Source organism: Neocloeon triangulifer, unplaced genomic scaffold (genome assembly GCF_031216515.1).
Source record: "Neocloeon triangulifer isolate White Clay Creek 2 clone unplaced genomic scaffold, ASM3121651v1 ptg000001l, whole genome shotgun sequence".
Taxonomy (NCBI): domain Eukaryota; kingdom Metazoa; phylum Arthropoda; class Insecta; order Ephemeroptera; family Baetidae; genus Neocloeon; species Neocloeon triangulifer.
The window spans coordinates 6360623-6385284 of record NW_026775544.1 but is presented as its reverse complement, the minus strand read 5'-3'; the positions used below and the strand labels follow the sequence as shown (position 1 = coordinate 6385284).

General features: G+C 35.0%; 3 protein-coding genes and 3 non-coding genes across 10 annotated transcripts; 2 read left to right on the top strand and 4 right to left on the bottom strand.

Moving 5' to 3' along the window:
* Positions 1-4271: 4271 nt before the first annotated feature.
* On the top strand, positions 4272-16087 carry LOC132193032 (ralA-binding protein 1). 4 transcript variants are annotated; one of them, XM_059613395.1, is made up of 13 exons: positions 4272-4455; positions 4592-4692; positions 4757-4892; positions 4949-5172; positions 5226-5487; positions 5540-5653; positions 5784-5966; positions 6017-6200; positions 6251-6382; positions 6589-6730; positions 6780-7078; positions 7402-7525; positions 15947-16087. In XM_059613395.1, the coding sequence occupies exons 2-12, from the start codon at positions 4608-4610 to the stop codon at positions 7519-7521; spliced, it is 1881 nt and encodes a 626-aa protein (XP_059469378.1). In that variant the 5' UTR covers positions 4272-4455; positions 4592-4607; the 3' UTR covers positions 7522-7525; positions 15947-16087. The 4 variants fall into 4 exon arrangements, with proteins under 4 accessions (XP_059469378.1, XP_059469385.1, XP_059469395.1 ...); XM_059613402.1 differs by lacking the exon at positions 15947-16087 and adding an exon at positions 14022-14040; XM_059613412.1 differs by lacking the exon at positions 15947-16087 and having other exon boundaries at positions 4952-5172; positions 7402-7624.
* On the bottom strand, positions 7079-11732 carry LOC132193021 (cyclic nucleotide-gated cation channel beta-1). Of its 2 annotated transcripts, none has more exons than XM_059613374.1 (12): positions 11305-11732; positions 11018-11215; positions 10159-10310; positions 9893-10105; positions 9579-9838; positions 9433-9522; positions 8895-9082; positions 8538-8839; positions 8304-8485; positions 8033-8190; positions 7879-7980; positions 7079-7822 (listed from the first exon to the last, which is right to left on the bottom strand). In XM_059613374.1, the coding sequence occupies exons 2-12, from the start codon at positions 11188-11190 to the stop codon at positions 7648-7650; spliced, it is 1995 nt and encodes a 664-aa protein (XP_059469357.1). In that variant the 5' UTR covers positions 11191-11215; positions 11305-11732; the 3' UTR covers positions 7079-7647. The 2 variants fall into 2 exon arrangements, with proteins under 2 accessions (XP_059469357.1, XP_059469350.1); XM_059613367.1 differs by having other exon boundaries at positions 11018-11200.
* Positions 12801-12890, top strand: Trnay-gua (transfer RNA tyrosine (anticodon GUA)). The gene is given in 2 exon segments: positions 12801-12837; positions 12855-12890. It is a non-coding gene; the product is annotated as a tRNA-Tyr (tRNA).
* On the bottom strand, positions 13828-13917 carry Trnay-gua (transfer RNA tyrosine (anticodon GUA)). The gene is given in 2 exon segments: positions 13828-13863; positions 13881-13917. It is a non-coding gene; the product is annotated as a tRNA-Tyr (tRNA).
* Positions 14025-14114, bottom strand: Trnay-gua (transfer RNA tyrosine (anticodon GUA)). The gene is given in 2 exon segments: positions 14025-14060; positions 14078-14114. It is a non-coding gene; the product is annotated as a tRNA-Tyr (tRNA).
* Positions 15464-24228, bottom strand: LOC132193054 (large neutral amino acids transporter small subunit 1). The gene is made up of 10 exons (XM_059613423.1): positions 24068-24228; positions 22141-22588; positions 18724-18942; positions 17050-17275; positions 16932-16976; positions 16747-16870; positions 16363-16563; positions 16145-16294; positions 15909-16086; positions 15464-15582 (listed from the first exon to the last, which is right to left on the bottom strand). Exons 2-10 carry the CDS (start codon positions 22445-22447, stop codon positions 15521-15523), a joined length of 1512 nt encoding a protein of 503 aa, XP_059469406.1. The 5' UTR covers positions 22448-22588; positions 24068-24228; the 3' UTR covers positions 15464-15520.
* Between the last annotated feature and the right edge of the window lie 434 nt (positions 24229-24662).

The window sequence follows — 24662 nt, the reverse complement described above, 5'->3', positions numbered from 1 at the left end:
TTTATTTTCAAGTATTTTTTTTTTTTCTTATTTTTAGTTTGTCAATGATTCTTCATTTTTACATACAAGAGAAAATTAAATTGTTGCTCACAAAAATTTGCTAAACACTCTTTAAACATTCCCCGATGCAATATTTTTAGAGGAATTTTTCATCACGTTTATTGAAATTTATATCTATATTTCTTATTTATTTTGGTTGCACTACACTACAATATAAACCTTTCAAGCATGATTTGCTTTCAGAATTGACATTGACTCCTATATTAATCTACTTAAATAAGAGATTTCCTGTGGTTGAATTCTGAAGCTGCGGGGAAAAAAGCTCAATATTTTTTTTTCTTTTGGGAGGGCAGTGATACCTTCTGATGCAAAATTATTATTTTGTGGTCAAAAAGTTGTGTGAAATGTGAAACTTCTGCTCAATCTTTTTGCTCCCCCTGTTTGAGGACAATCAAGATAATTCTTGCGGAAGAAATAAAACACAAAATTCATTGGTCTACCGCGGTTGTTGAGCGAATAATTCTTAAAACCAATTTAAGATTCTCTTATAATCTCGATCATTTATTTTTTGAAATTATTATTTTTTTTTTTCATGTAGTGCATCATCCAAAAAATTTAATTATAAAACAAATTTAAAAAAAAAATGAAAGCAAAAGCGCAGCAAATCATGTTTATAATTATTGTAAAATATACTTTTTTAAATAAATATTTTTTCCGAATGAGAATACCACAAGATAACATTGTAACTCATCGCCAGGAATTTTGAGGTGATAATGCAAGAAATAAGTAATATTGGTTTACCATTAAACTTTATTTATATAAATTATACGAGTTTTACAAGGCATACTGGGAGGACTCGCCAAGCATTCTCTTGCACGTCTCTTGCTGTAAAGTATATTTTTTTCTCTTTCCTTTACGAGCTTCAACTGACGAGTCCTGTTCAATGCATATTATTTACTGCAACGCAGACGTTGGACAGCTATCAGTGGTGTAGTATTAAAAATCAAATACACTGGCACGCTCGTTTAACTCCGACTTTAATTACTTTCCCTAAAGGCGAGGTCTGTTAAACATTATATTGAGAATTATTTAGACCGTAATGGAAAAAAATTAATTGGCTTATGAAAAGTGCTGAGAGTTGCGTTTCATATAAATAATAAAATATCAAGTCTCAAAGCGTCAAGTTGTCACTGATCTGACAGATAAGCCGCTTCACAGGTTGCATACTTAAACAGCACAGGCGCCATCAAATTTTGTCGCGCTTCAGACACATGTCCATATCCTAGGAGACGCTTTGGCAAACGAATTGCGGTTTCCTAGGAAAAAAACAAGATTTATATAAAACACACCTGCGTGAGAAACTTACACGGATTTGCTCTTTGGCTCTGCTGCATTCGTTCAAAACCTGTTGTTAAAAAAGAAAAATTGTTAAAACGCAGTTGATACAGTGCGCTCCATGTCAGTGGGATGAAGATCCCATTTACTTTTATTTTTCTCTTTAAAATTTTGCTGCTCTTAAGACTCAAGGACACGGTCGATGCAGAAAATGTAGAGACGTGCGTTTATTTCGCATGCACGGCACGAGCTTTCGGTTGCCTTTGCACTGCCGTGATGTGTCATTCCAGAATATTTTTTAATTATTATCACTCAATTAACTCGTTTGAATTTACAGCTATAGATTCTGACCACGGGATGAGTGTTTTTTGTCATGGGAAAAATTTAGCAAGGGACACAATCTTTGTCATTTGTTTAAGCTCTTAGTAAGCTTGAAAAGCAATAATCAGGCTTGAATAATTTAATAAGCGGAGCACTTATTTTTCTTTTCAGTGATTAAAATGCCGATATTTTTTCTTCACATCTTGACCTCAAAAATTTGTTAGTCATCTACTTCAAAATTCGCTTAGAAAATATTCACTATATATTATATAACAAATTGAAATTAGAGCTCACACATTATAATATACTGAATTATGTAACTTCTTTTTTTAAGTTATTCGTTATTTTTGGCTTTTATAAAGCAACAGGAAATTTAGGACGCGGGCTGTTCACTATCTCTAACGTATGGCAGTGCCAAAATAAATTTACTGCTTACTTAAGCAATAGGTCCGATAGCGATTTCATGTATCTATATTATTTTTAGATCGCCACCGCACAAGTGAAATCAATTCATGTGTCAAAGCCAAACATGCGTACATTTGACATTCGCAAAGCCCATTTATTAATGTCCTGTGAAAACCCCGCTGTTTAATATTATGAGACGAGACAGTAGATGTTGTTTTCAAACTTTTTGTCTCTTAAAAATTTTACAAATTTCTAGTTTTAATGATTCAATAATATTTGTAATTTTTTTTAAATTAAATTGTCAATATGAGCACCTTTTAGAGATCTCCTTTGATGTGAAAAACGGATACGCGCGTCCTTGTTCAAAAGAAATGACAGCTGTACTAGGATTTGGTAACCCTATTTTATTTTTTTCCTGGATCTCGTGAAATATAGTCGTAGACAGTACTAACCAAAACTTGTCCTGGTAAAACCAATTTATTTTAAAATAAAACAATCTCATCAACAAGGATTATTTTCACTTCATTTAAGTACTTTAATAAGAATTGGTTTATTTTAGTTAATTAAATTGCAAATTTTTGCCTCAAGAATATTAAAAGATTAAAGACAAAACAATAATTTGATGCTGTACCAAAATGGGTTGAAATTTTTCAATATTTTACAAGCATATTTTGTTCAATGGTATAGTTAAAACACTAATTATTAAGCAAAAGATTTTTCAAGCCTATGGGTAGGTCGCAGGGCAAAATGTTTCCTTTTGGTCTCAGAGTTTGTAATTTTTTGCACACGGCTCGCTCGATCTCTCCATTGCTGCAGCTTCCACCTTTTGAAGGTGTGTTTTTTTTGCAGGGGCTCAACAGAGAAAGAGAGATTTAAGCACACAAGCAAGAATGTGCTTCATTAAAAAAATCATGTGACTTTTCCTCTTGCTCACATCATGTGATTCCATCTCAAGTCCAAACCAAAATGAACAAAAAAAGGCGGACACGAAACCTCACAAGACCTTTTCATGGACACAAATTCAATGTCGCTGCAAAATAAGTTACATACAATTAAAAAAATATTAAAAATTAAATTCTACCGAAGTTTGTAACTGAATCTTTTTTTAGGAGAGAAAAAAAGAAAGTGAATAGTGATCCATTTTAGTAACAAATCAATGTAAGTCCGAAAACGCGACGGACGGATAACACACAGAAGCCTCACAAAAACTAGCCTCTGTCGCGGAAAATATAAAAATGCGCAACGCGGTCCTCTTTTATTTGAGTGCTGGCCAAAATTTTTCCTTTAGTGCGCTCCAAAAATTTAGTGCCGACAAAAAGGCTAACATGTATCTTGAATTTTGAGCACGTTCCAGCCTTACTTTTCTGTCCAACAGAGATTGATTATCGCCCATGCGTATGCACGCGCATTGTGTGAAAACAATAAAAGTACATGTGGTTTTTATCAACATAAATCGACGCGTTTGTACTTCGAAAGATCTCAAATTTCTCAAACAGTTATTCTTTTTCAATTAATTAATTCTCTCGTTTTTTATGGTGCTGATTTCTCTCTGGAGTAACTTGGTGCTCAATCAATAAATAAACCAAGCTAATTAATTCCAGCGCTTTGCATTTTCACATCAGATCTGCAGCTTTTTTCAATGCATGTGCAGCCATTCAAAGTCTCATTTGCATTTTGCATGAACTGGAAACGAAGGTGAGGTTGTTGCAAGGGTAATTAAATCTTTTTTCAACACTAAACAAGCTATAAGCCGAGAGGTGGCTCCTTTGCTTGACCACAAAACCCCCGATATGTTATGTACATACACACTTTTGAAGTTGTTTTACCAGTCTCACCTCCACTCACCGGCGCGTAAAATTTCGATCTGGTTAGGAAATATTTTCTCATAATTCCTTTTTAGCATTTTAGAGTCGATTTCTCAACAGAGAGTTCTTGAAAAAATTTATTATTATTTTATTTTTGTTGAATCTTTTTATCTTTCTATATCTTAAAAGAAAAACAAATTCATGCACATGTCACATTTTACGCAGCAGTTTTCTCTACGTCTTAAAAATAACATCCCAGATCATTCAGATTGTGACGATTGTGTACTTTTTTCAGAATATTCTGATATAGGCAATGTGCCACACATGTACGCATTTCAAGTTGCATAACCACTAAAGTTTCGAAGGTAGAAAGTTTGCCAAAGTCTGCCGTAGGTGGCAGCACGCGTATAAATAACAAAAATAATGGTCTCTAGGGCAGCTGATTTCGATCGGCAAATTTGACATTTTGAACCGGAATTTCTGCATTTAAAATAGCAAATAGGAAATTCACAGCGGTGGAATTTAATTTTAAAGTTTCAATGCTCAATTAAGTTCAGTCATTCAAAATCTGAGCTCGAGAAAATTTGGGGTGAGGAAAATTGTTATTATAATATTATTTTATTTTTAATTTTCTCAGGCTCATATTTAGTACGTCATGTTTTGACACGAACTGTTTGCAAAATGATTGCGTTCTCTTGTTAACTGGCATCATCTCTCGTTCTCAGGCAATTGATTGGAATTATGGAGTTTGAGAGCCCTGATGTTGCCAAAGAATTCCCTGGACTCTACGCCTCAGAATCAGGAGGAAAAAAGAGCGAGAGTGACTGTAAAATCCGTTTTTATTCATTTATAACATTGCGTTTTTAATAGTTATATGTTCCCTTTGACAGTCAGCGACGACTCTCACGACAAGCACAAGAGGGACAGTTTGTTGAGATCGAAGGACAAAAAGGATTCAAAGAAGGACCGAGGCTATGCTGCCCTTGAAGGCGAAAGTTCTCCCGACGAGGCTGATTCGGAAATGAAGTGAGATCAGACCAAGTTTTAATTTTAATGATATACTTATTGTCTTTATCTGTCAGAAGTCCATCCAAGTCAAAGAAAAAGGCATTCAAGTTCCCTAGCAAGAAGGAGAAACGAGAGAAGTCGAGGGAGAAGGACAGCCGAGAAGTGGAGAGTGTGAAGGAAAAAGAGCACAAGGAGAAGAAGAAACTGGAAAAGGAAGCGCACAAGACATCCAAACTCAAAGGACTGAAGGAAAAGAAACTCAAATCGAAGCATTCGGAGGAATCGATTGAAATTCCTGGTACTATTTGAAGATATTTAAAAAATTATTTTAATCACAATAAATTTATTCAGACGAGCCACCTATTTTTGGAGTTCCTCTTGAGGCTGCGGTTGCCAGAAGTCGGTGTCATGACGGAGTCAAGTTGCCTCTCGTTGTCAGGAATTGCATTGATTTTGTGGAAGAGTGCGGATTGACAGTGGACGGTATTTACAAATCTTCCGGAAACAAGTCAAGAGCACAGCAGCTGAAGAAAAATTACAACAACAGAGTCGCTGTCAGTTTTATCGACACAGATCCAGTCACAGTGGCCGGCCTTCTAAAATTATTTTTAAGGTTCGGAAAAAAATGAATAAAAGAAAATAAAAAAATTGACTGGAATTTTTAGGGAGTTGCCTGAAACTATAATTCCAACTTCGGTTGCACCTGAGTTTGAAGAGGCTGCTGGCAAGAAAGGCGATGGAATGGAATCTCTAATTCAGAAAATGCCAGCTGTCAATGGGTAACGTTAATAAATTGATTGAAAATTATATTTAGTGAAAAGTGATGTTTTTTATTTAAATATAAAAATTAAAATAAAAGGAAAATTATACGCAAAATACCATTTCACAGTTAGATATTTTTTTTAACAGGGAGCTTCTTGGTTGGATGGTTTTACATTGCAAACATTTGGTGGCCAACGAGAAGCTGAATAAATGTGGTGGACTTCAAGGCGTGTGTGGAACTTTTGCTCCTCTGCTGCAAACTTCGCCTAAAATTTTGTCAGCCTTGATCTGTTACTCAGCAACACTATTCCCAAATATGCATATCCACAAGTAGAAACTGAAAAAAAATTTAATCCAATTTATTAATCAAAAATTTCCAGATACATTCCTCCTCTAAGTGGACCAACTCCAAATATTCCAACAACAATCAGCGGCTGCAACGATGAGTTGAGGAAACTTGAGTCAGTTTTGGCACAAGTTCATGAAGAAATGCATGCCGGACTTGCAGGCTCCAGACGAGAGGAGCAAATGTGGGACGCACAGAGAATTGTTACACAGCTAAAGGTATTTTACCGATTCAAAGTTGGTGAGAAAGTTATTCAAACTCATTTCAGCGCAAATTACGAATGCTTCAAAAACCCTCGGAGCCAAGAGCTTCAGATGATGAGAAAATGGACTTCAATGTTAAGCAAGATGAACCTCTTAGTGCACCTGTGCCAACCACAGTTACAGAAAAACCTCAAGAAGTAAGTATATTTTCATTTTGTAGCAGGATTGGGATGTAAACATTCATTTTTTTTTTATCAATTTATAGGTGACATATTGAAAAAAAAGTTTCTATCTATTTCTTCCAAGTTTTCAAATATATTATTTAACTGTCTACATTTTAATTAAGTTGTTTTGACTTGCTTGAATTAAGAATAGGATGTTGAATCTGTACTTTATTCAATAGGCAGCTAAAGAAGAGCCTGAAGAAAAATCAGAGCAGCCGGAATGTAAAGAAGGGGAAGAACCTGAACTACCTGCTGAAATTCCAGCCGATGTGAGCTCTAAATCGCAAACCATTCAAGAGGACAGTAGCAGTCCCACAACAGGTTTGCTTTAAGTGAAATTTATATTTATTTACTATTTTCCTTCAAACAGTCACGGAAACAATCAATGTTTCTGCAATTGTGCACGAAGTGCCGAGAGAAGAGACTCCCTCTCCTCTCCTCCCCGACGAAGATGAGGAAACTCGAGAGCAGAGGTCCGTACAAGAGCAGCTGGAGACTTTGGTGGACAGCCTTTTGGAAAGGATAGAAAAGGAGAACAGTGAGGTCGGCAAGTTGAGAGAGGAGTTGGTGAAGAAAACCGAAGATGGCTGGGTGAAGCCGCGCAAGACGGGTGATAGCAACGACATGGACAGTATGGAGGAGCTGCAGCAGCAAAACCAGGCGTTACAGGTGCACATTTGCTTTTTATTTTAAAATATCTAAACATGTTCTTGCAAGCTACAATTTATTTTCAGTAACAAGTTGATAAAATTAGAAATATTTGCCTATAACAATTTCTCAGAGGAGGGATTGCGAAACTGCTGGAAGAACTAAAACTAAAATTACATTCTAGTTAAAGCAGTTTTCTTAAAACGTTTCAATTTAGGATTGGTCTTGTATTAGTATATTTACCATTAAAAGTTGTAAAACGGTTTCTTCTCCCAAGTTGGTGTTGAGATCGTGATATTTTTTTGTATTTATAAAAATGTATCTAACCGTGGTCCCATTTACAGCAACAACGAGACAATCTGTGCCGGCTGATAGCCGAAGAAAGGGAGGCCATGTCAAGGACTAGAGCGAAGCTGAACTTCAAGCTGCAGCAGCAGAAGTTGCTGCAGAAGGCGACTGCGTGAGAAAGTAGGTGGCCAATAATTATATACATATTTAAAGTAATAAAAAAAGATCAAATTGCTCCAACCGGCAATGCAATTCGGAACGAAAATCGGTCTCTTTTTCAAAGTCAGGCACATTATTTTCTTTTACTTCTCGGCGTGCAGGGTGACGACGGTTTTGTGACTGGGGGTTGACAGAATTGAGAATTTTGATTCTCCAATCCGTGACAAGTTAGGGGAGGAGTTTCCGCCGAGACCACTTGTGCTTGAACCCTGCAACTCTCTCTGTCTCTCGCGCTCTGCGTTTTGAGCTACTAGACCTCTGCAAAATTTAAGAAATAAATCATTTTAAAATAATATTTTAAACAAAAAACTTACTCGGCCTTTTTGCGTAAAATTTCTTGTGCTTCGGGGTAATGTTGGATGGCTTCGTTCAAATCGGCCTTGCTCAGAACAAATAAATTTGAATACCCTTGAGATCTTTAATTTTTGAAATTAGTATTTTACACAATATTTAAATTTGACCTTCAACCTGACGTCAGCCGTTCTTCTATTGCCGCCGGCCAAACTCAGCAAACTAATTTCGCCAAACACGGAGCCCTCTCGCAAAGTTGCCAGCATTTCTCCGTTGTCCGCAACAACTTGTATCACACCTGTTTTCACAATGTACATCTCCTTTCCAACTTCTCCCTGAAATATTCAAAAGATGATAAAAAATTTAAAAAATAGATAGGAAATTTCATAATTTTACCTGACAAAACCACCAAAACAATTAACATTTAATTATTAAATGCGGTACAAACCTTTCTACACACATAATCTCCAGGCAGGTATATTACAGGCCTCAGTTTCAGCACCAAATCTCTGATCAGTGCTGCGTCGCAGTCGCTGAATAGCTGCACCTTGTCCAAAGTGGAAATGTGCACGTTCAAGGCGATGTCGGTCTTCATTTTCGGCGGCAACGATTCCAAAATTGCACTCTCGTCTAAAAAATTTGAATTTTAAAAAGATTTCTGAAAAATTGCAGGTTTTTGTACCTAGGGTTTTCTGTTCTTGCCAGGTGTAGGTGAGCCAGAGTTTGACCTTGCACTGCAGTTCATGGGGCAAGTTGAGTCGGCTCATGTACTGCAGCATCTGGTCCAGCAACCTGCGGTACTCGGTTTCACCCCTTGTGGCCGTTGCGATGATGTCTCGAACCTGACCAATCAGCAAGGCAAAGACAAACACCCCCATTAGCCAGCTGACGGTCATGAAAACGTATTCCTTTTCGTTTTCGGGTTTTGGGTTTTTGCCGATGGAGGTTGCCGTCTTGGTGGCAAAATAGAAGGCGCGGACGTATCTGCAAAATTTGTAGGAATAATTTTCTGTTTAATATTTTCCGTTTCCATATTTACACATTTCCGATGCCGGAAATCGTCCAGCGGTTCGAACCGAGGCCCTCCCAGTCGGAGAAGGCGTAATAGGCACAAGCGTTCAGGTGCACCATGTAGAGCATGTTGAGCACCGTGCGAGCCACTCTGACCAAATGGGGCGAGGCCAAAACCGACTCGAGTCTGGAGAAGAATTCCCAAAATGCGTGAACCTGGTGGGATTTTATTTTTATATTAAAATCAATGCTACTTTTTTTCTAGATATGTAATTGAATCATGATCATTATAGAATTAACCAGGCTTTTTCTTGTTCAAATTTTTTCTTTAAAAAAAATTATACGTTTGCTCACTAAATACGGAACTATTTCAAATACAATTATTATTATAAAAAATTAAAATATTGAAAGTTTAAATAATTAAAATAAAATCATTTTTGCTCCCATGAGCTAGGGCTGCAGTACATTTCCAAAGTTAATCAAAATTGAAAGAAAAAAATTAGGGAACAAGAGCCTTGTTAATTATTTTATCACCAAACATTCATAGCGACGTTTTGGAAACATACTTTAAAAAACCGAGGCAATCTCAACCACGGCGTGTCCGTCCCAAGCCAAAAGTAGAGCAAATCTAGCGGGATGAGGGACAAAACGTCCAACTGAAATTTTTTACAATTACTTAAATTCGGGTTTTTTTTTATTTCCTTCCTCACACCTTGAACTCGATCTTGGTGAGGTAGTTTCTCCTCATTTGGCTGCGGTCGTTGACCCAAAGACCCTGGCTAATGAACATGACCCTCGGCTGAACGAAGGCCATGTCGATCACATAGATGATGTCGGCGCAAAAGTCCACGGTCAACCAGATGGGGGTGTTTTCAGGGGTTTGATATGGAAAGACGCAGCGGAGGGGGATGACCCAGCAGTTGTACAGACAAGCCATGGCCACTAGACTCAGCCAGCCAATATAAGAATGACCTGCAAATATATTTTCATTCATATTTAAAATTACAAAGAATTTTATTTTTGTACTCTGAGGATCTATGTTTCTCTTCCAGCAGTAGCCGGTGTTGCTCATCATGGTGGGGTCATCGAGTGATATGGTTGATTTGGCGATGCTGTTGATCAGGTCCGTACTTTGACTGGGGGCCACTTTGGTGGACAAATTCGGTGCTGCCTTTTTCGGTTGCAACTTCTGAACCGACAGTTTCGCCAAGCGAACCGTGTTGTCCTCATTTTGAGGGGCTGACAAAATTCGTCAATACGTTTTGGAGAGAAAAAAATGCTCACTTTCTTACCTATGCTAAAGGGCGCCGATCTTGGTCTCAAGGGCACCGCTTCTCTCCGTCTCCTCCCCGAAAGGTTCCTCACCAGCCTTGCAACTCCTCTAGGGATGGCGTATCTTCTCCTCGAAACTGGATTTATGGTTTCCGAACACCCTCCTTGCCATCTTAAATTATTTAATTTGTATTAAAAGAATGGGAATTTATTAAATCGCAAGAAAAAATTTCTTGCTCATTGTCAGCTTCAAATTTGGGATATTATGTAAAGTTAAAATTAAAAAAAAATTAATATGTAAATTTTGCTAAATTACTTTTTTCCATTAATAAGTCATAAGTCCAGTCTCATTATAACTGATTTTTTTGTTTATTATATATAAAATTGTTTTCAAATAAATTTAAATGCTACCTTTATTAATTTTGATATTTATATATGAAAATTAAAATATGTGATTTTAGGTGAAAGTCTGAAATTTTCTAATGCAGGTGTAGTGCAGGTGGAAACTTGAACATAAATCTAGAGATATCCTGCTTCTTTGTTTATTTCAGTTCCTCTAATTAAAAAGTAACTCTGTCTAAAATACGATCTTACGTTCGTATTTTTGATTGATTATTTTTTAATTCCAATTATTTAGTGAATATTTTTATAAGGAGATTCTCAAGTAAAACTTACATCTGCGTTTTTGTTCACTATTTTTTAGGTTATTTCTCATTTAATTTATATCGAATTACACAAAATTGATTAGATAATTTTTTATAAGTCAATACAAGTTTGATTGAAACCCCTTTTGAACGCAATTGTTTGGCACCTTTTAAAAATATCCCAGTTACATTAACTCAATCTAAAGAAGTAAAATTGACCCAAATTCGGACTCACATGCTGTCGTCGAAAACAACGCTTCTGCTGATTGTGTAGATGGAGGGTCGTGGCGTGTTGCTGGCCGTCGAGTACTCGGAGTCGAACGAGTAGGAGGCCGTCGGGGCCGTGTGGGGCCGCTGTCGGTAGCCCCGGCTCCGATGGGACATTTCGTACACGTCGGGGCTCGCCATTTTTCGCAACCTGAGCAAGCAGGATCTGGTTTTCAGAAAGGAAGTCGCGGATTTTCGCAGACGAAGCGGGAAACAATATAATAATCGAAGGGAAAGACGTTTTGCTCGACTTGCCTTGAAAGCTGCTGATTCGGCTCACGACGCCATTCTGCACATTCGGGCGCCAAATCGTACTTGTTTATTGGAAATTTCCGATCAGCAGAACCTGGGATGTTGTGCCACAAGTGATGCCATTACGGCAGCCAGCGTTTCACAATCATCTTGCGCTCGCAGCCGAGAATCAATAGTGATGGGCATGCGGGCTACTCGCTCGCTCACCACCGCACGCTGATGCACGTGGCCTTTGACACAAACACACACCGAGGGCTAATGCGCGGTGGCTGCTTTTTTATTTTTATGCGGGTGGCACACAGCGCGTTTGTTCAACTAATTAAACCTATCTCGCTGTGTTTGCTAATCGAAAGTGCTTCTGAGAGCCTGATCGATTTTTCGCCTAATTATCTACGAGTAGTCCTCTATCAGCATACATTGCAACTTATAGCTTGGGTCGTAAGAATTTTTATCGTTTCATTTATCAACTGGATATTTTTTTTAATTATTAGAAATTATTAATTTGGTTTAGATTTGCATTCTAAATAATTCATTGACGAATTAAAAAAAAATTATCTTGAAAACACAATAAAATATTAACTCATCAAGCGAAGGATGGCTGCGGCTCAATTCCATAAAAAGAGAGGATTCCACGTTGGAGTAGACAGATAACTTTTTTAATTGAATTATTTTTATTTTCACCGAACAAGTCTGAGGAATCAATTTTTAACTATAATCTATCATTTGAACGGATTAGAGATTTAATTTGATCAATCTGAATTATAATGATACATACAGAAGAGTCACAATCACTGTAAATTACTTATGTTTTAATTTGTAGAACTTTAAAGTGGTTTTACTTACTTACTTTGTTGTACTTATAAAAAATTAGAACCTCATTTTTCTCCATTTAAAGTAGAACAATGGAACTCCTAAATTTAAATATATAGCATAAAATAATTAAAAATAACAATTAACAAAATTCATTTAAGCTTGCAAAATTTGTCAATTTTTTTTGTTCCATTCTATAATACCCTTATTTTGATCACCACTGAAGTTAAAAAACTTGCTTCTTAACCATTTTATCAATTAATTAATTTTGCCGTTTTTCTTCAAAGTCCTTACAAACTGTCCAAAAATTTGGTATTAGGAATTCCTCATTCCTGTTGATTTCTTCTTATCATCTAAATAAGATTACAATAAGTTCAACCAACTGAACTTTTCATTTGCCAATTTTTTTAAACTGTTTCAACTGTTGACCTTTCACTTTTATGTGATGGCACTGTTGGCAGATATGCATTAAAAAATTTAAGCTCTCACGTTGTCACATAAAACCGTTGCGTTTCTAAAATGCTGAGCCATGCAGCGGAGACCGGTTCGCCGACCAGCGACCGACGGCAGATTCCTGAGCAAGGTGTGTGTGCTCGTGCTCTTGGCCAGCAACTCCACACCACTTTCACTTAAATTAAGAGGGCAAACCGTGGAATGAACAGCCGAGTATTTTTGCACTGTAAATAACTCCTCTGGTAGCTCAGTTGGTAGAGCGGTGGACTGTAGTTGAGTGATAAACAGACATCCATAGGCCGCTGGTTCGAATCCGGCCCGGAGGAATTCCTTTTTCAATTTTTTCATTTGGATCTAAATTTTAGCTTTGCAACGTTGTGAAATCTGCCCTGACGCCCCTGACCCTTTTAACACCTTTATTTATTTATTTTTTTAATTTTCTAAATAAAATGAATTACTAAAGATCAAATTTGTACTCCGCAATAGAAGCCTTCAAACAAAAGTAATTTTTCCATAAAAACAGAAGATTCAAAATCGATTTGCTTAAGTTACTTGAATTTACAAAACAAGATTACAATTTAGAATCGATTATGAAGAAAATTTTTTTTTATAATTAACCTTTAGAGTAACGAGCATTCACATACAATACACGCAATATACATTATGATTAATATATTTGATAATGACTGCAAGCTAATCAAATTAGCAGACAGTATTTGTACATGATTTAATCCATAAGGCTTGCCAGACATTAATTTTTATTCATTGGAAACAAACAAAATTACAAAGCATAAATGTTAAAAGAAATTCTTTTAATTTTGCTTAATTGAAAATTCAATGTTTAGTTTAAATAAAATTAATCAAATAAATTTATTTAAACATAATTTATTATTGAATTAAAAGTAAAAGTTAAATGTTCCGTTGAATTTAATTTTACGTGATTATTAAATATAAAAATGTTATTTTTTTTAAAGTAAAGAACTCGAGGAAGAAGCCCGAGTTCTTCATTTCCATGGTCGATCGATCATCTCCTCGAGTGTCAATTTCTTCAAACAAATGTGCTACTTTCTTGTTCTGATTTATAATTTTTTTTAATGCTAAAACTGGCACACCTAAATTCGTTAATTTTCAATAACACTACTTTAACGTGCCCACTTTAGATTCATGCAAATGAGGAGAATAAAAATAATCCTTTTGAATTATTTAAGCTCGATCATTTTATTAATTTTTGACAATAATTTTGGCGATTTGGCCAAAAGGAATTCCTCCGGGCCGGATTCGAACCAGCGGCCTATGGATGTCTGTTTATCACTCAACTACAGTCCACCGCTCTACCAACTGAGCTACCAGAGGAGATATTGAATTGCAATCGCGCTCCACTTGTTATCGCACGCATTGACCTGATTGGAGTGAAAGTAAATTTAAATATTCAATATTGGCTTATTTTTTTCAAAAAGATTTCCTCCGGGCCGGATTCGAACCAGCGGCCTATGGATTTCTGCATTATATTCCTCTACAGTCCACCGCTCTACCAACTGAGCTACCAGAGGAGTTGAGGAAACCTTCCTTCTGCTCGGCACTTGTCTCGTAAATTGGCCTACTTGCAAGAATTGGAGAGGTGGAGGTATTCCACATATTATTATATGAAAACGCGGCGCTCCACGTGCGAACCATGCCCTTTCACTTCCGACCACTCCCACTCCTCCTCTCTCCAAGCGAGCACCGACAGAGCACCGTTGTCGCGGCAAAAACTAGACCCGCCGCGATACTGCCAAGGTCGTCCACTCGTGGTCCATCAGCTTATTTTTAGACGTGAAATTTATTATTTTTTTCACTTTTATAAGTTGCTTACCTTCTCGTCGGATTATTTTTAAACCAGCAAAAATTGGTGACCTGAAATTTTTCGTTTTTATTTCATTATTTGATTTGTTTTTAGATTTCCTTTCAATTTCTTTGGGTTTCAATTGAACTCAATTTTTTCAGAAAGTTTTCAAATTTCTATCAATGTTATTCTATCCATGTAACGAATTCCAAGTGTTGTTGAGATTAACATTTTTAAATGATCATAGAGATTAAAAGAAAAACATTTTTATCTAAAAATTTACAGATCTAGGTTTATTCTATTTCCTAGATAATCAAAGTGGTCTTGACTTTTGCAGTGCAAATAATGATTTTTATTATTAAGTCAAAAATTTGACTCGCTTTTTAATTTTTTTAAAGGATAAAAACGTTTATTTTCAGAGAAGTTTTGTTAATTTAATCTGTTTAATTAGAATTGAAAGATTTTTATTTTTAGATTCACAATGACAATTTATGGTTTTTTGATATATGAAAGGCAAATAAATAAATTAAATCGCACATATTTTTTTCTCCATTTGAGCATCGACAATTCTACAATCTATGAGCGCACCTGATGCTCAATCTACTAAATTTGATAAACCTATACATGACATTACAAACGTTGAATGGAATTGATTTGAATAAAAATGGAAATCAATGTAGTAAAAATAGTAAAATTAATTTTGTATTTTTATTTATGCTTAAAAATCTTGGTGTTTTTTGTTTTAGAAGATTTGAAAAAAAAAAGCAAATTAATATTTTAATATTACAAATATTTTTTTTAATTACTATTTTTAAAAGTATTTTTTTTTTTTTTTTGTGTAAAAAATGTTTTCAATAAATGCGGTGGTCCCTCCGAAAAAGTGGTCGTGCAGATGTGCAAACTCATTTTCACGCGCGCACATATATTGTACTTTTACTCAATTCAATCCTCGAGATCGTTGTTTTCCCTGTATTTTCTTTCGCTATCAAACTTTTTCTTAAAACATTTTATTTTGTTCCTAAATGGAATGAATATCAACGTGTGTGCAAATATACGCTTAACAATAAACTTTTGTTCACATTGGCTTCTTGGTTGTGTTCAACATGAATCGGAATGTAAAGACTTTCTTGATGGTCAATCTTCCTTCTCCTCAAGAACACATTTAAACACTTTTACGCAGAGCAGATTTAATCGATCTGAAAAATTAAACAAGGCTTACCTTTATCATTTCAATAAACAGTATGAAATTATAGACAAATAAATCAACAGTTCAAAGTCTATGAAAATTATTAATTTTTTAAATATTTATCAGGTATTGGAGATAATATTTTAGATTTAAAAAAAAAAAAAAAGTCTTTAACTTATTGATTTAATTCAAGTTAACTTATTATTTAATATTGAGCAATAATTTGAAAAAGTAAAAATTAACTATCCATTGAAATCCCCTTTTCAATTATACCAAAGATTTAATTTGAGTTGTTTTTCCTTTCATTTTTCTTTTTGCATAAAATGTTTAACTAACCTGATGCATTGATCATCCACTTTGGCTTATTCTTCCAGCGAATGCAGATTAGATAAACTGGAATGCCAGTGGCGATTATCAGAAGACCAACGCCAACTTCTCCTGGCTTTTTATAAACGGGCATTGTGACCAAAAATATGCACACGATGAAAAACATGATTGGCAGCATAATGTTGACCTTATTTCAAAAAGGAAATTATTAAAAAAAAAAAAAATGATGAAATTTGAATTAACACCTTAATTGGTCTATGGGCGTCTGGTTGTTTGTACCGAAGCCATAAGAGTCCCAGGATGGACATGGTGATAAAAAGGGACTCCACAAACGTCAAATAGTTTATGAGCACATAAACGTCGTCTATGAAAAGCAAGACTAGCGTGATAAGGCACTGCAAAAAAAGTGTTTTTAATTTATTGATTAATTTTTTGTATGATTTTAAAAAAAATATTTATTTACCAGGAATAAAAGCGAAGGAATTGGTGTGAGGCAATCTATGTTGATTAAGGCGATTGCAGCGGGCAGATGGCCCTGTCGGGCTCCGACAAAGAAGAGTCGGGCCGACGCAAAAATCGCGCCGTTCAGGGCGCCAAAGGTTGAGCAGGCAACAAAAAAGGGCATCACCCAGGTCAACGAACCCAGCATTCTGTCGCCAAATGTCTGAATGATAAATTTTAAATTAATTCACAAGGATGCTCAATTGACAAAATAGCTTAATAATAATTTTCAGTGTTTTCACTGTAAATTTTTCATCAATTTTCTATGGTTTTATTGTCATCAATAATTAGATTTTGTTTGTATAAATGTTAATGAACCAAATAGGATTTAAAAAAAAGTACCAACCACAGCCACAGCTTCAGATGACAGGATTTCGTTTCTGGTGAGCACGGCGAAATACGCCACATTGGTGAGCACATAAACAATCGTACAAAGGGGAAGGGAAATTGCAATTGCACGTGGTAGGGTTCTAATAAAACAAAACATAATTAAAAAAATCTAACGAAAATTTAAAAATAAATCTAAATTACTTGTATGGGTTTTGCAATTCCTCAGTGACGAAATTTAAATAATTCCTAAAAAAAAATATGCAAAGAAAAATAATATATTAATTGAACTGAAATCAAACGAAGTTTGAAAAAACGTTACCATCCTGCGTAGGAGAAAAGACCCGAATAGAAGGAAAGGGCGATGGACGCAGGTTCGAGGGACGAACCTTCCATTGGTTGGCTCAGGTTCTGTAGGTTGCCCTGGCACAGGAAGACCAGACCGGCGACTATGATGATTCCCAGGGCGAGTATTTTGGCGCCGACAAACACGTCCTGCACTTTGGTCACCAACTTGACATTCCTGCAGTTGATGGCCGTGAGCAAACCTGCAGACCGAAGCAATAAAAAAATCAATTAAAACCGTCTGTCAATTTCTGGCTGTGGCTTGTCAACTCGTGGAGAGAATTCGCCTTTTGTCAATTAGTGATGCATGGAGAAGAACCATTTGATGGTTGATTAACACATTCGACCCTTGAACTGAAGAGAGAGCTGAGCTGATTGAATAACACGTTGTAATAAATTGGCGCCCTTGAAAATGTACAACTTCCTGCGGCGCCCATTGACAAAATATATAACTGGGCTCTTTTAAGCAATAATAAAATCACGCCACTGAAAATATCTCTGGTGGCAAAAGGTAAATTTATCCTTTCAAAAAATCCTTTCGTAAATTACGGTTAGAAATGAGAAGACATTCATTAAAAGTATTTGTTTTAATAAAATTATACACTATTATTTTAATATAACAGTTTGTTTCAAGTTATATTTTCTGCAAATGTTATTTTGAATGTTGTTGTTATTAAGTAAATAATTATTTTTTTGTTGATTTGTAATTAATTTTAATTTTTTATCTTTATCATATAATTGCTTATTTAAATATGGGCAATTTAATATTGCTATACAATTTACAAACCGTCTCTACCTAGTACCTATTAGTATTACTAGAAGTATCACTATCAGAAAATGAATAAATGACATATTCATGATATAACTAGGAGAAATTTACATTAAAGTTCATGGATATTTTAGGAAAAAATCGAGGGGAAATGAAGTTTGTAATTTATAATGAAAATAAAATAATGAGCTGCTCATTGTTAGCTTTGAGCATATACCTCCATCATTTGGCTACCAAAAGACAAAAATCTTGTGGCAAGCATCATAATAAGAAATTTTAAAACACAACTAAATTATTTTATGTTTTTCTAGCATGTAAACTTAAAATTTTAAAGTTAATTTTTCTTAGCAAATCACTTTGCTCTAAATTTATGATAATATTTACACTGACTTAATTTTGTGATAAATTAAGGAGCTGAATAGTAGAAATTTAAAATCTGCATGTAGAAAGAGGGAAAAGAATTTATAAACGTCTTAATTTCGTCCATAAAAAAATATGTGAAATTAACAAATACTTTGTATTAAATATAGTTTTTACTATTTAAATGTGCCTCTTTCCATCTAATAACTAATCCAAACAAACACTCTGGGCGCGTTGAACGCATACATGTGCTCAAAAAGTTGCGAGCGTGAAACAGGAAGGGACCAGGACCCTCATCTCTCTGCACGCCGGCTCGACGTCAATTAATGCAGATGCATACATATTTATCTCACATTAAAACTGATCTGCTCTCCGAGCTGCACGATCTGCTCGCTAGGGTCAGAGTTCAATCCAAAATCAGGGGCCATTAAAAGTAATTAGCTGACGCATTGTATTACAATTTGATTTTTTTTTCTGTCTCCGAGTGAATTAAAATAAATTAATCAAACAAGGTCTACTTACATGTGACGAGGGCTGCGATGAGTCTGATTAGGCTGACGTTGGGCTCGCAGTTGGGCAGCACCATTTGGATCAGGTACTGGGCAAAGGTGAGCGCCGTGATCGCGTTTCCGGTCGGGATGATCACAAAAAGGGCAACCCAAAGGTAAAGGAAGGCGGGCAGTGGGCCAAACGCCTCTCCGATGTATGCGTAATCGCCCCCTGATTTTGGGATCATTGTCCCTGCAATGAAAAAAAAAACAATAGTTTATCAAATGATTCAATTCAGTCTAATAGTAAGTTGCTATAAAAGTTAGTTCATGAAAATTTTAAGAGAAAATTTTTGTGAAGCAAATGATGTAAATTTTATACAATTAAAATAGATCATACAAATATTTTTGGTTATCATAAATTTGAGAACGATTTTTTAATTTGGTTACAGAACCTGGATTATTTTATTCAAATATAAAAAAAGGAAAAATTTGTATTCCATTTGTGTTATTTATTTGAAATGGTAATTGGAATAACATTAATCCAAATTATCACACTAGCAATTAAATTCAAGAATGCAGAGAAAACGAGAAAAATTAAAGGAGGATAGAATAATTACTCTTATTTTAGTAGTAAGATGTAAATCCTATAAATAATTAAATAGATTTATTAAAAGTTTCATTTTAATTTTTTTTATTAATCTTTTAAATTTATTTTGTTGATTTATTACTCTTACTCCTAGAGAAAACAAAATTTCGGACATTTGAATTGACTGTTTTTATTTTCATTGTCATTTGAATCTACAATTTGATAAGAAGCAAAACAATTGAAAGTCATAGGTGAGATCAAGAAGATTTTGTCATTTTTGTATTTCAGTCACGTTTTAAGTCCTCATCAATAATCTTTGATTCACGCCATATTCAATTTCAAATCTCATCGCTCAAAGTATTTGTTTACTTGGCACCAATTTATTGATCCTATCAAAAGAATTCTATATGATCAGAATTTTTAAACCTAATGATTGGTTGGTAATGGTACTTTTTTCCTTGCATTTACTGGCGCGCGCATCCACGCTGTTTTTTCACTGAATGGGCTCAACATGCGTTTACAACTCTTACGTTTGTGCGCCACTCACACGCTATTTTTATCTCAGACACTCGCGAGCTTTTAAGGAAAGGGTGCCTGGAATGATAAAAAGATGCGGTTAAAGCTAGATGTTTCCGGTATGCACCATTGGGAAAAAATTTCTCGTTTCGTTCCATCTCTGATGGGAATCACGTTTTGTTTCTAAAGTATTCAGTGTTTTGAAAAACTTATTATTTTATTAAAAAAATTTTATTGATATTGAAAAAATAAATAAAATACAAAAATAAAACAACATATGATTTTATAAAATATTAATTTATACACAAACTTTGCCATTTATTAATTGTAATTCCTTTCCAATATATTTAATCATTGTTATATGTACACACATTTAAATTTTTTTGTGTATAAATCATTTTATTATTTAAAAAAACAGTAGTAAAATTGATAAAAAAAATTTGTTTGAAGAACAGAAATAAAAGTTTTCGGTTTTTTGAAATTTTATAATATTTTGATTTGATCTATGAACTTTACACATACTGGAATGGCTTGTTGACGATTTTTAAAATTTTTCCAAATAAAAAATACGGTCTAGTCTGAGGTTATCAATAGGCGGAACTGATGATGATGAAACGAATCTCGAGTATGATTTTTTTTTGCTTTTCATCTCTGTCGCCATCGTGGCTGCACAAATGGGTCTTTTGTGAGGGTTACATGAATACAGACCGGCTGCTCAGTGTAGGTTTACAGACAGACGGAGAAAGGTGTCAATGAACGCTCTTTGAAAGCTAATGAACGGCGGGAGTGTACGGCTCTGGGAAAATAATAAATCATTATTTAAAAAAAAAACGTGCTGCTCTTTATTCATGAGCAGTACAATGCATACGACTAGCCAGGGCGGGTCTGAATGAATTAGCACGTGGCTTGTGCACGCAACCTTTGCATTTTTCGCTGCAAGTTCCGCTCAAGAAGCATCGAGTGGAATAAAAATTTATAGCTTGGAAAAATTATTTTGGCTGATGCAAGAAAGTGGCATCATATCATATTTACTGACGAGTTTTATAAGTTTTACAACCTTTGCGATAAAGGCGGCAGCTGAATTCCCTGAGTAAGTTAAATATCATTAAAAACGTATGACGCTAAACTATAATACCAGATACCAGAGTTAAAGAGTACATTATTTTACAACAAGCATAAAAATTACGGCAGATATGAAAATTTAAGTCAAGTTTTTATAAAGGTTTTACTGGTTTTGCTTTTATAATAAATATTAAAACTCTAACGAGATTATTTAAATACAATTTCAAAAACAAATACTTTGGCTTTGACTTTAAAATTGAGCCAGTTTGATTTATAATAATTTATGGAACTCCCAGTTTCCTATATGAAAGCATTATTAGTAAAACTGGAACGGAACTTCAATTTGTAATTTTTTTACATAGCCTTCAAGTTGAATGCTGACATTTTTATGATTTACAAAATTTGGAAAAGACGCATGAAAAGTAAATCTGAAATAATTTTATAAAAATCGTAGCATTTAAAAAAAACTGATCAATCTCAGTTTTGCTATTCAAAGCTTTACCAGCTTTTTATTATTTATTTATTATTATTATTTTTTTTAGCAAAAATTTCAACTGTAAGAAACAAAATGATTACTGTGAATCAAGAAGAATTAATTGTATAAAATGCCATACAATTAAACTTTAATGAGCTGCCTTCCAACTTTGTTCAGCAAATCAAATACATATTTTAAGTATGTCATTATTTGCATTGAGTATGTTTCGATCCTGATTATTTTGGTTTTAGCTGGTTTTAAAAAATCGTAACAAAGAAATTGTGGAGAAAAGTTGCATTTTCCTCAATTGCAATTCAATAAATAATAATGTTAAAAATAAGAAGAATGTTTGTGATACAATCGTGATAAAAAATTGCTTTTTTACTTCAAGGGGATTCTCGAATATTTTGACAATGAACGTCAAAATATTTGCCTTTTCTCTCCATAAAAATCTCACATTTAGGCAAATATATAGTCACTGATATTGAGCAGTTTTCTTCACAATTAGTGGGTTTTGATTTGTTTTAGGCGATTTTTAATTTTCAACTTAAACTTGCACGGTTTATACTCATTTGTTGATTTCAAACTCTAGAAAAGTCTTAAATTAATTATGCTGCTGCAAGGTATGCCCCAAACAATATTGAACTTTTTAAAACAACCTTTCAAGACCACTAAAGAAGGAAACTCAAATAAAGTAATTTTAATTTTAATCCCAAGAAAACCTGCATTCTTGTTTAACTTCCTTATCAGAATAGTGTCAAAAACGTCACGAAAATTCAGGTGAGAGAGAGAGAGAGATTGTGGCTCACCGAGTTCCGCGTAGCAAAGGGCGCCGACGAGCGATAAGAGGCCCGAGAGCACCCACACAATCAGGGCGAGTCCGACGGAGCCGGCGTGCTCGAGCACTCCCTTGGGCGAGACGAAGATGCCGGCGCCGATGATGACGCCGACGATGATGGCCACCCCGTCGAACAGGCCCAGCTCCTTCCGCAACTTGACCTCCTGCTGCTGCTGCTGGGGGCCGTGGCCGTTGCCGTTGGCCGCCTGCAGAGGCTGACACTCGGAGGCCGATGCGCCCCCCACGGCCATGATGATGCGACTGGTCGTCGACGGCATGTCGCCGCCGTTCCAACCCACTCAAACTTTTTATGCACCACGCGCTCGCGCGCCGTTCCGCCCCAACTCCGTCAGATAAGCCAGTTCATGGCACAGCCAGTCTCCTCTGTCCCGGACACACACACACACTCACCGGTCTGTCTGGAAACAAAACAACGAAAGTTTATTTGACCGGCTTGATTGCTTTATGAAGAGGGGTCAACAGTTCTAGACTGCAGCGCTCTATTTACATACTCACGATGAGTAATTTACTGGAATAAGGATCGATTGAGTAAAACTTTAACCTTAAACAGCTAGAATTAAATTATTTAAAAAAAAAATGTGCGTATGTAAATATAAAAAAAATGTCCACTATCTGGAACAAATCGGTCATATCTGGATAAAAGCGAAAAAGTTTATTTGAAGGGTTACGTGATTGATTTACAGAGATAGGTTTGTCAGGAATAATATATAGCTTTGTATTGTTCATAATTATAGCGAGTAATTTGTAGAGATAAGAGAACAGTATAAACCAAATAAATTATGATAGAGTTTAATGAAGATAAAACCTCTAAGAAAAAAATATTAATAAGGTAAAATTGAAAGGCACCATCTGTCGATCTGTGCCAGGGCACAGGCTGATATGACTTTGTCCTGGCCTGACTTATAGATTTATTTGTAAAAAAAATTTAATTAATTTTTGTAATTTAACCTTCTAAATTTTTGCATAATCCAAAAAATGAAGGAATTAATTTTAAATTAATTTAAACTTCACATGTTTAAACTAAGATACTTTGTGTTTATATAAAATATAAAAAAAGCATTTTAGTACATGTACGTAAAAAAAGTTACCCAAAGTTACTGAGAATTTATTTTTATTTTTACTGTAAAAATTATAAATGCTTATTTTAGAATTTTTGGTTTTGTGCTAAAAAATTGTTTCATTTTTTTTTTCATTAATTTTCTCAATTAAAGATTTTGTTATTTATGAACTGTTTCAAAATTTAGCAGGAGGAAGCTGTCAAATAATGTTAAATAATGTTGAAGTCTAAGTAAAGAATCGTAAAGAACAATTATTCCTGGCTTATTGGAGCTGTTAAAATAGAGTATCATGAGTCAGGTGAGCAGTGTGTCGTGGCACGTGTTTTTTTGTGTGCCATTTTTTAGGCCAGTCGTTGGCACAAACCCTGCTTTTTTTCAATTGCGTGTGGTTAGCCTTGACTCGACTGGTGCTTGAAAAAAATCAGGATATTTTGTCTCTATACATATCAAATTTTTTATCGGCAAATAAAAAGCTTAAACCGAAAACCGCAAATTATATTTGCCATTCTTAGATTTCTGTTTGTTTTATCCAAAATTGCTTAATTAATTATAAACAAAATATGAATTAAAACTCTAAAATTATGCAAACTTGCTCATATCATGCAATGAAAATTTAATGGATTAATGTGCCAAATTATCAAACTTAATTTCAAATTAGAACAAAGTGTTCCATTTTATTTTGCTCGTCAAAAACAACCTAAAATCTATTTAAAAAAAATAGTATTAACAATAATTAGTATTCACAAGCAAACCAGTTCAAAGGCATGGTTGCCACGTGCAAAAGAATCGTGACCATTAAAACTTATCCAAGATCAGTACCTCAATATCAGCAATTGGACAAAACAGGATGCGAGTAATTTTCTGCGAGCCAGATGTTTTCCGTCCAACCTATTCTGCACCAACTGCTGGTCTGAAATCTAGAAAAACAGCAGCCGAAAATTCACCTGCAGTAATCCTGAAGACAGACGGCGTTAAAAAAAACAAAAGAGGGGGAACTCCACAGGACATAGCAGTCTAGAGGGACACGGTCGATGAGGTATCAAAAAGCTCGTTTATCCACGTGTTTGCGCGGCCAAAAGCTCAAGCACAGTACGTGGAGGGGCGGCACGAAATTCGCGGCCTCGTGCATGCAAATGAGAATAAATATTATTGAGACAGTCTCCCAGTTTTAAAGGCAGAAATTATTGGGATTGATATATTTTTAGAATTTTCGTCCCTCTGACGCACAGAACTACTTGTTGTGAAATTGGCGCAATTCGTTCTGTAAAAAATTCACACGATTTGGAAACTTTTAAAATTGTTGCAATGAAATATTATACGTGAATGTCAATTAAATAAGTGTGAACCTTTTAATAGGTAAAATTTATTAGAAAACAAAGATCATTAATATTTAGATGCAATTGAACACTGAATT

Excerpts from the sequence above, each read along its gene's own strand:
- LOC132193032 (XM_059613395.1), top strand. The coding sequence starts at position 4,608 with ATGGAGTTTGAGAGCCCTGATGTTGCCAAAGAATTCCCTGGACTCTAC. Across the intron at positions 5,488-5,539 it reads CTTCTAAAATTATTTTTAAG|GGAGTTGCCTGAAACTATAA; the intron begins GTTCGGAAAAAA and ends TGGAATTTTTAG. Across the intron at positions 5,967-6,016 it reads CCAAATATGCATATCCACAA|ATACATTCCTCCTCTAAGTG; the intron begins GTAGAAACTGAA and ends AAAAATTTCCAG.
- LOC132193021 (XM_059613374.1), bottom strand. The coding sequence starts at position 11,190 with ATGGCGAGCCCCGACGTGTACGAAATGTCCCATCGGAGCCGGGGCTAC. Across the intron at positions 10,106-10,158 it reads ATCGGCGCCCTTTAGCATAG|CCCCTCAAAATGAGGACAAC; the intron begins GTAAGAAAGTGA and ends GAATTTTGTCAG. Across the intron at positions 9,083-9,432 it reads GATTGCCTCGGTTTTTTAAA|GTTCACGCATTTTGGGAATT; the intron begins GTATGTTTCCAA and ends AAATCCCACCAG.
- LOC132193054 (XM_059613423.1), bottom strand. The coding sequence starts at position 22,447 with ATGCCGTCGACGACCAGTCGCATCATCATGGCCGTGGGGGGCGCATCG. Across the intron at positions 16,977-17,049 it reads CTTTTCTCCTACGCAGGATG|GAATTATTTAAATTTCGTCA; the intron begins GTAACGTTTTTT and ends ATTTTTTTTTAG. Across the intron at positions 16,871-16,931 it reads GAATTGCAAAACCCATACAA|AACCCTACCACGTGCAATTG; the intron begins GTAATTTAGATT and ends TTGTTTTATTAG.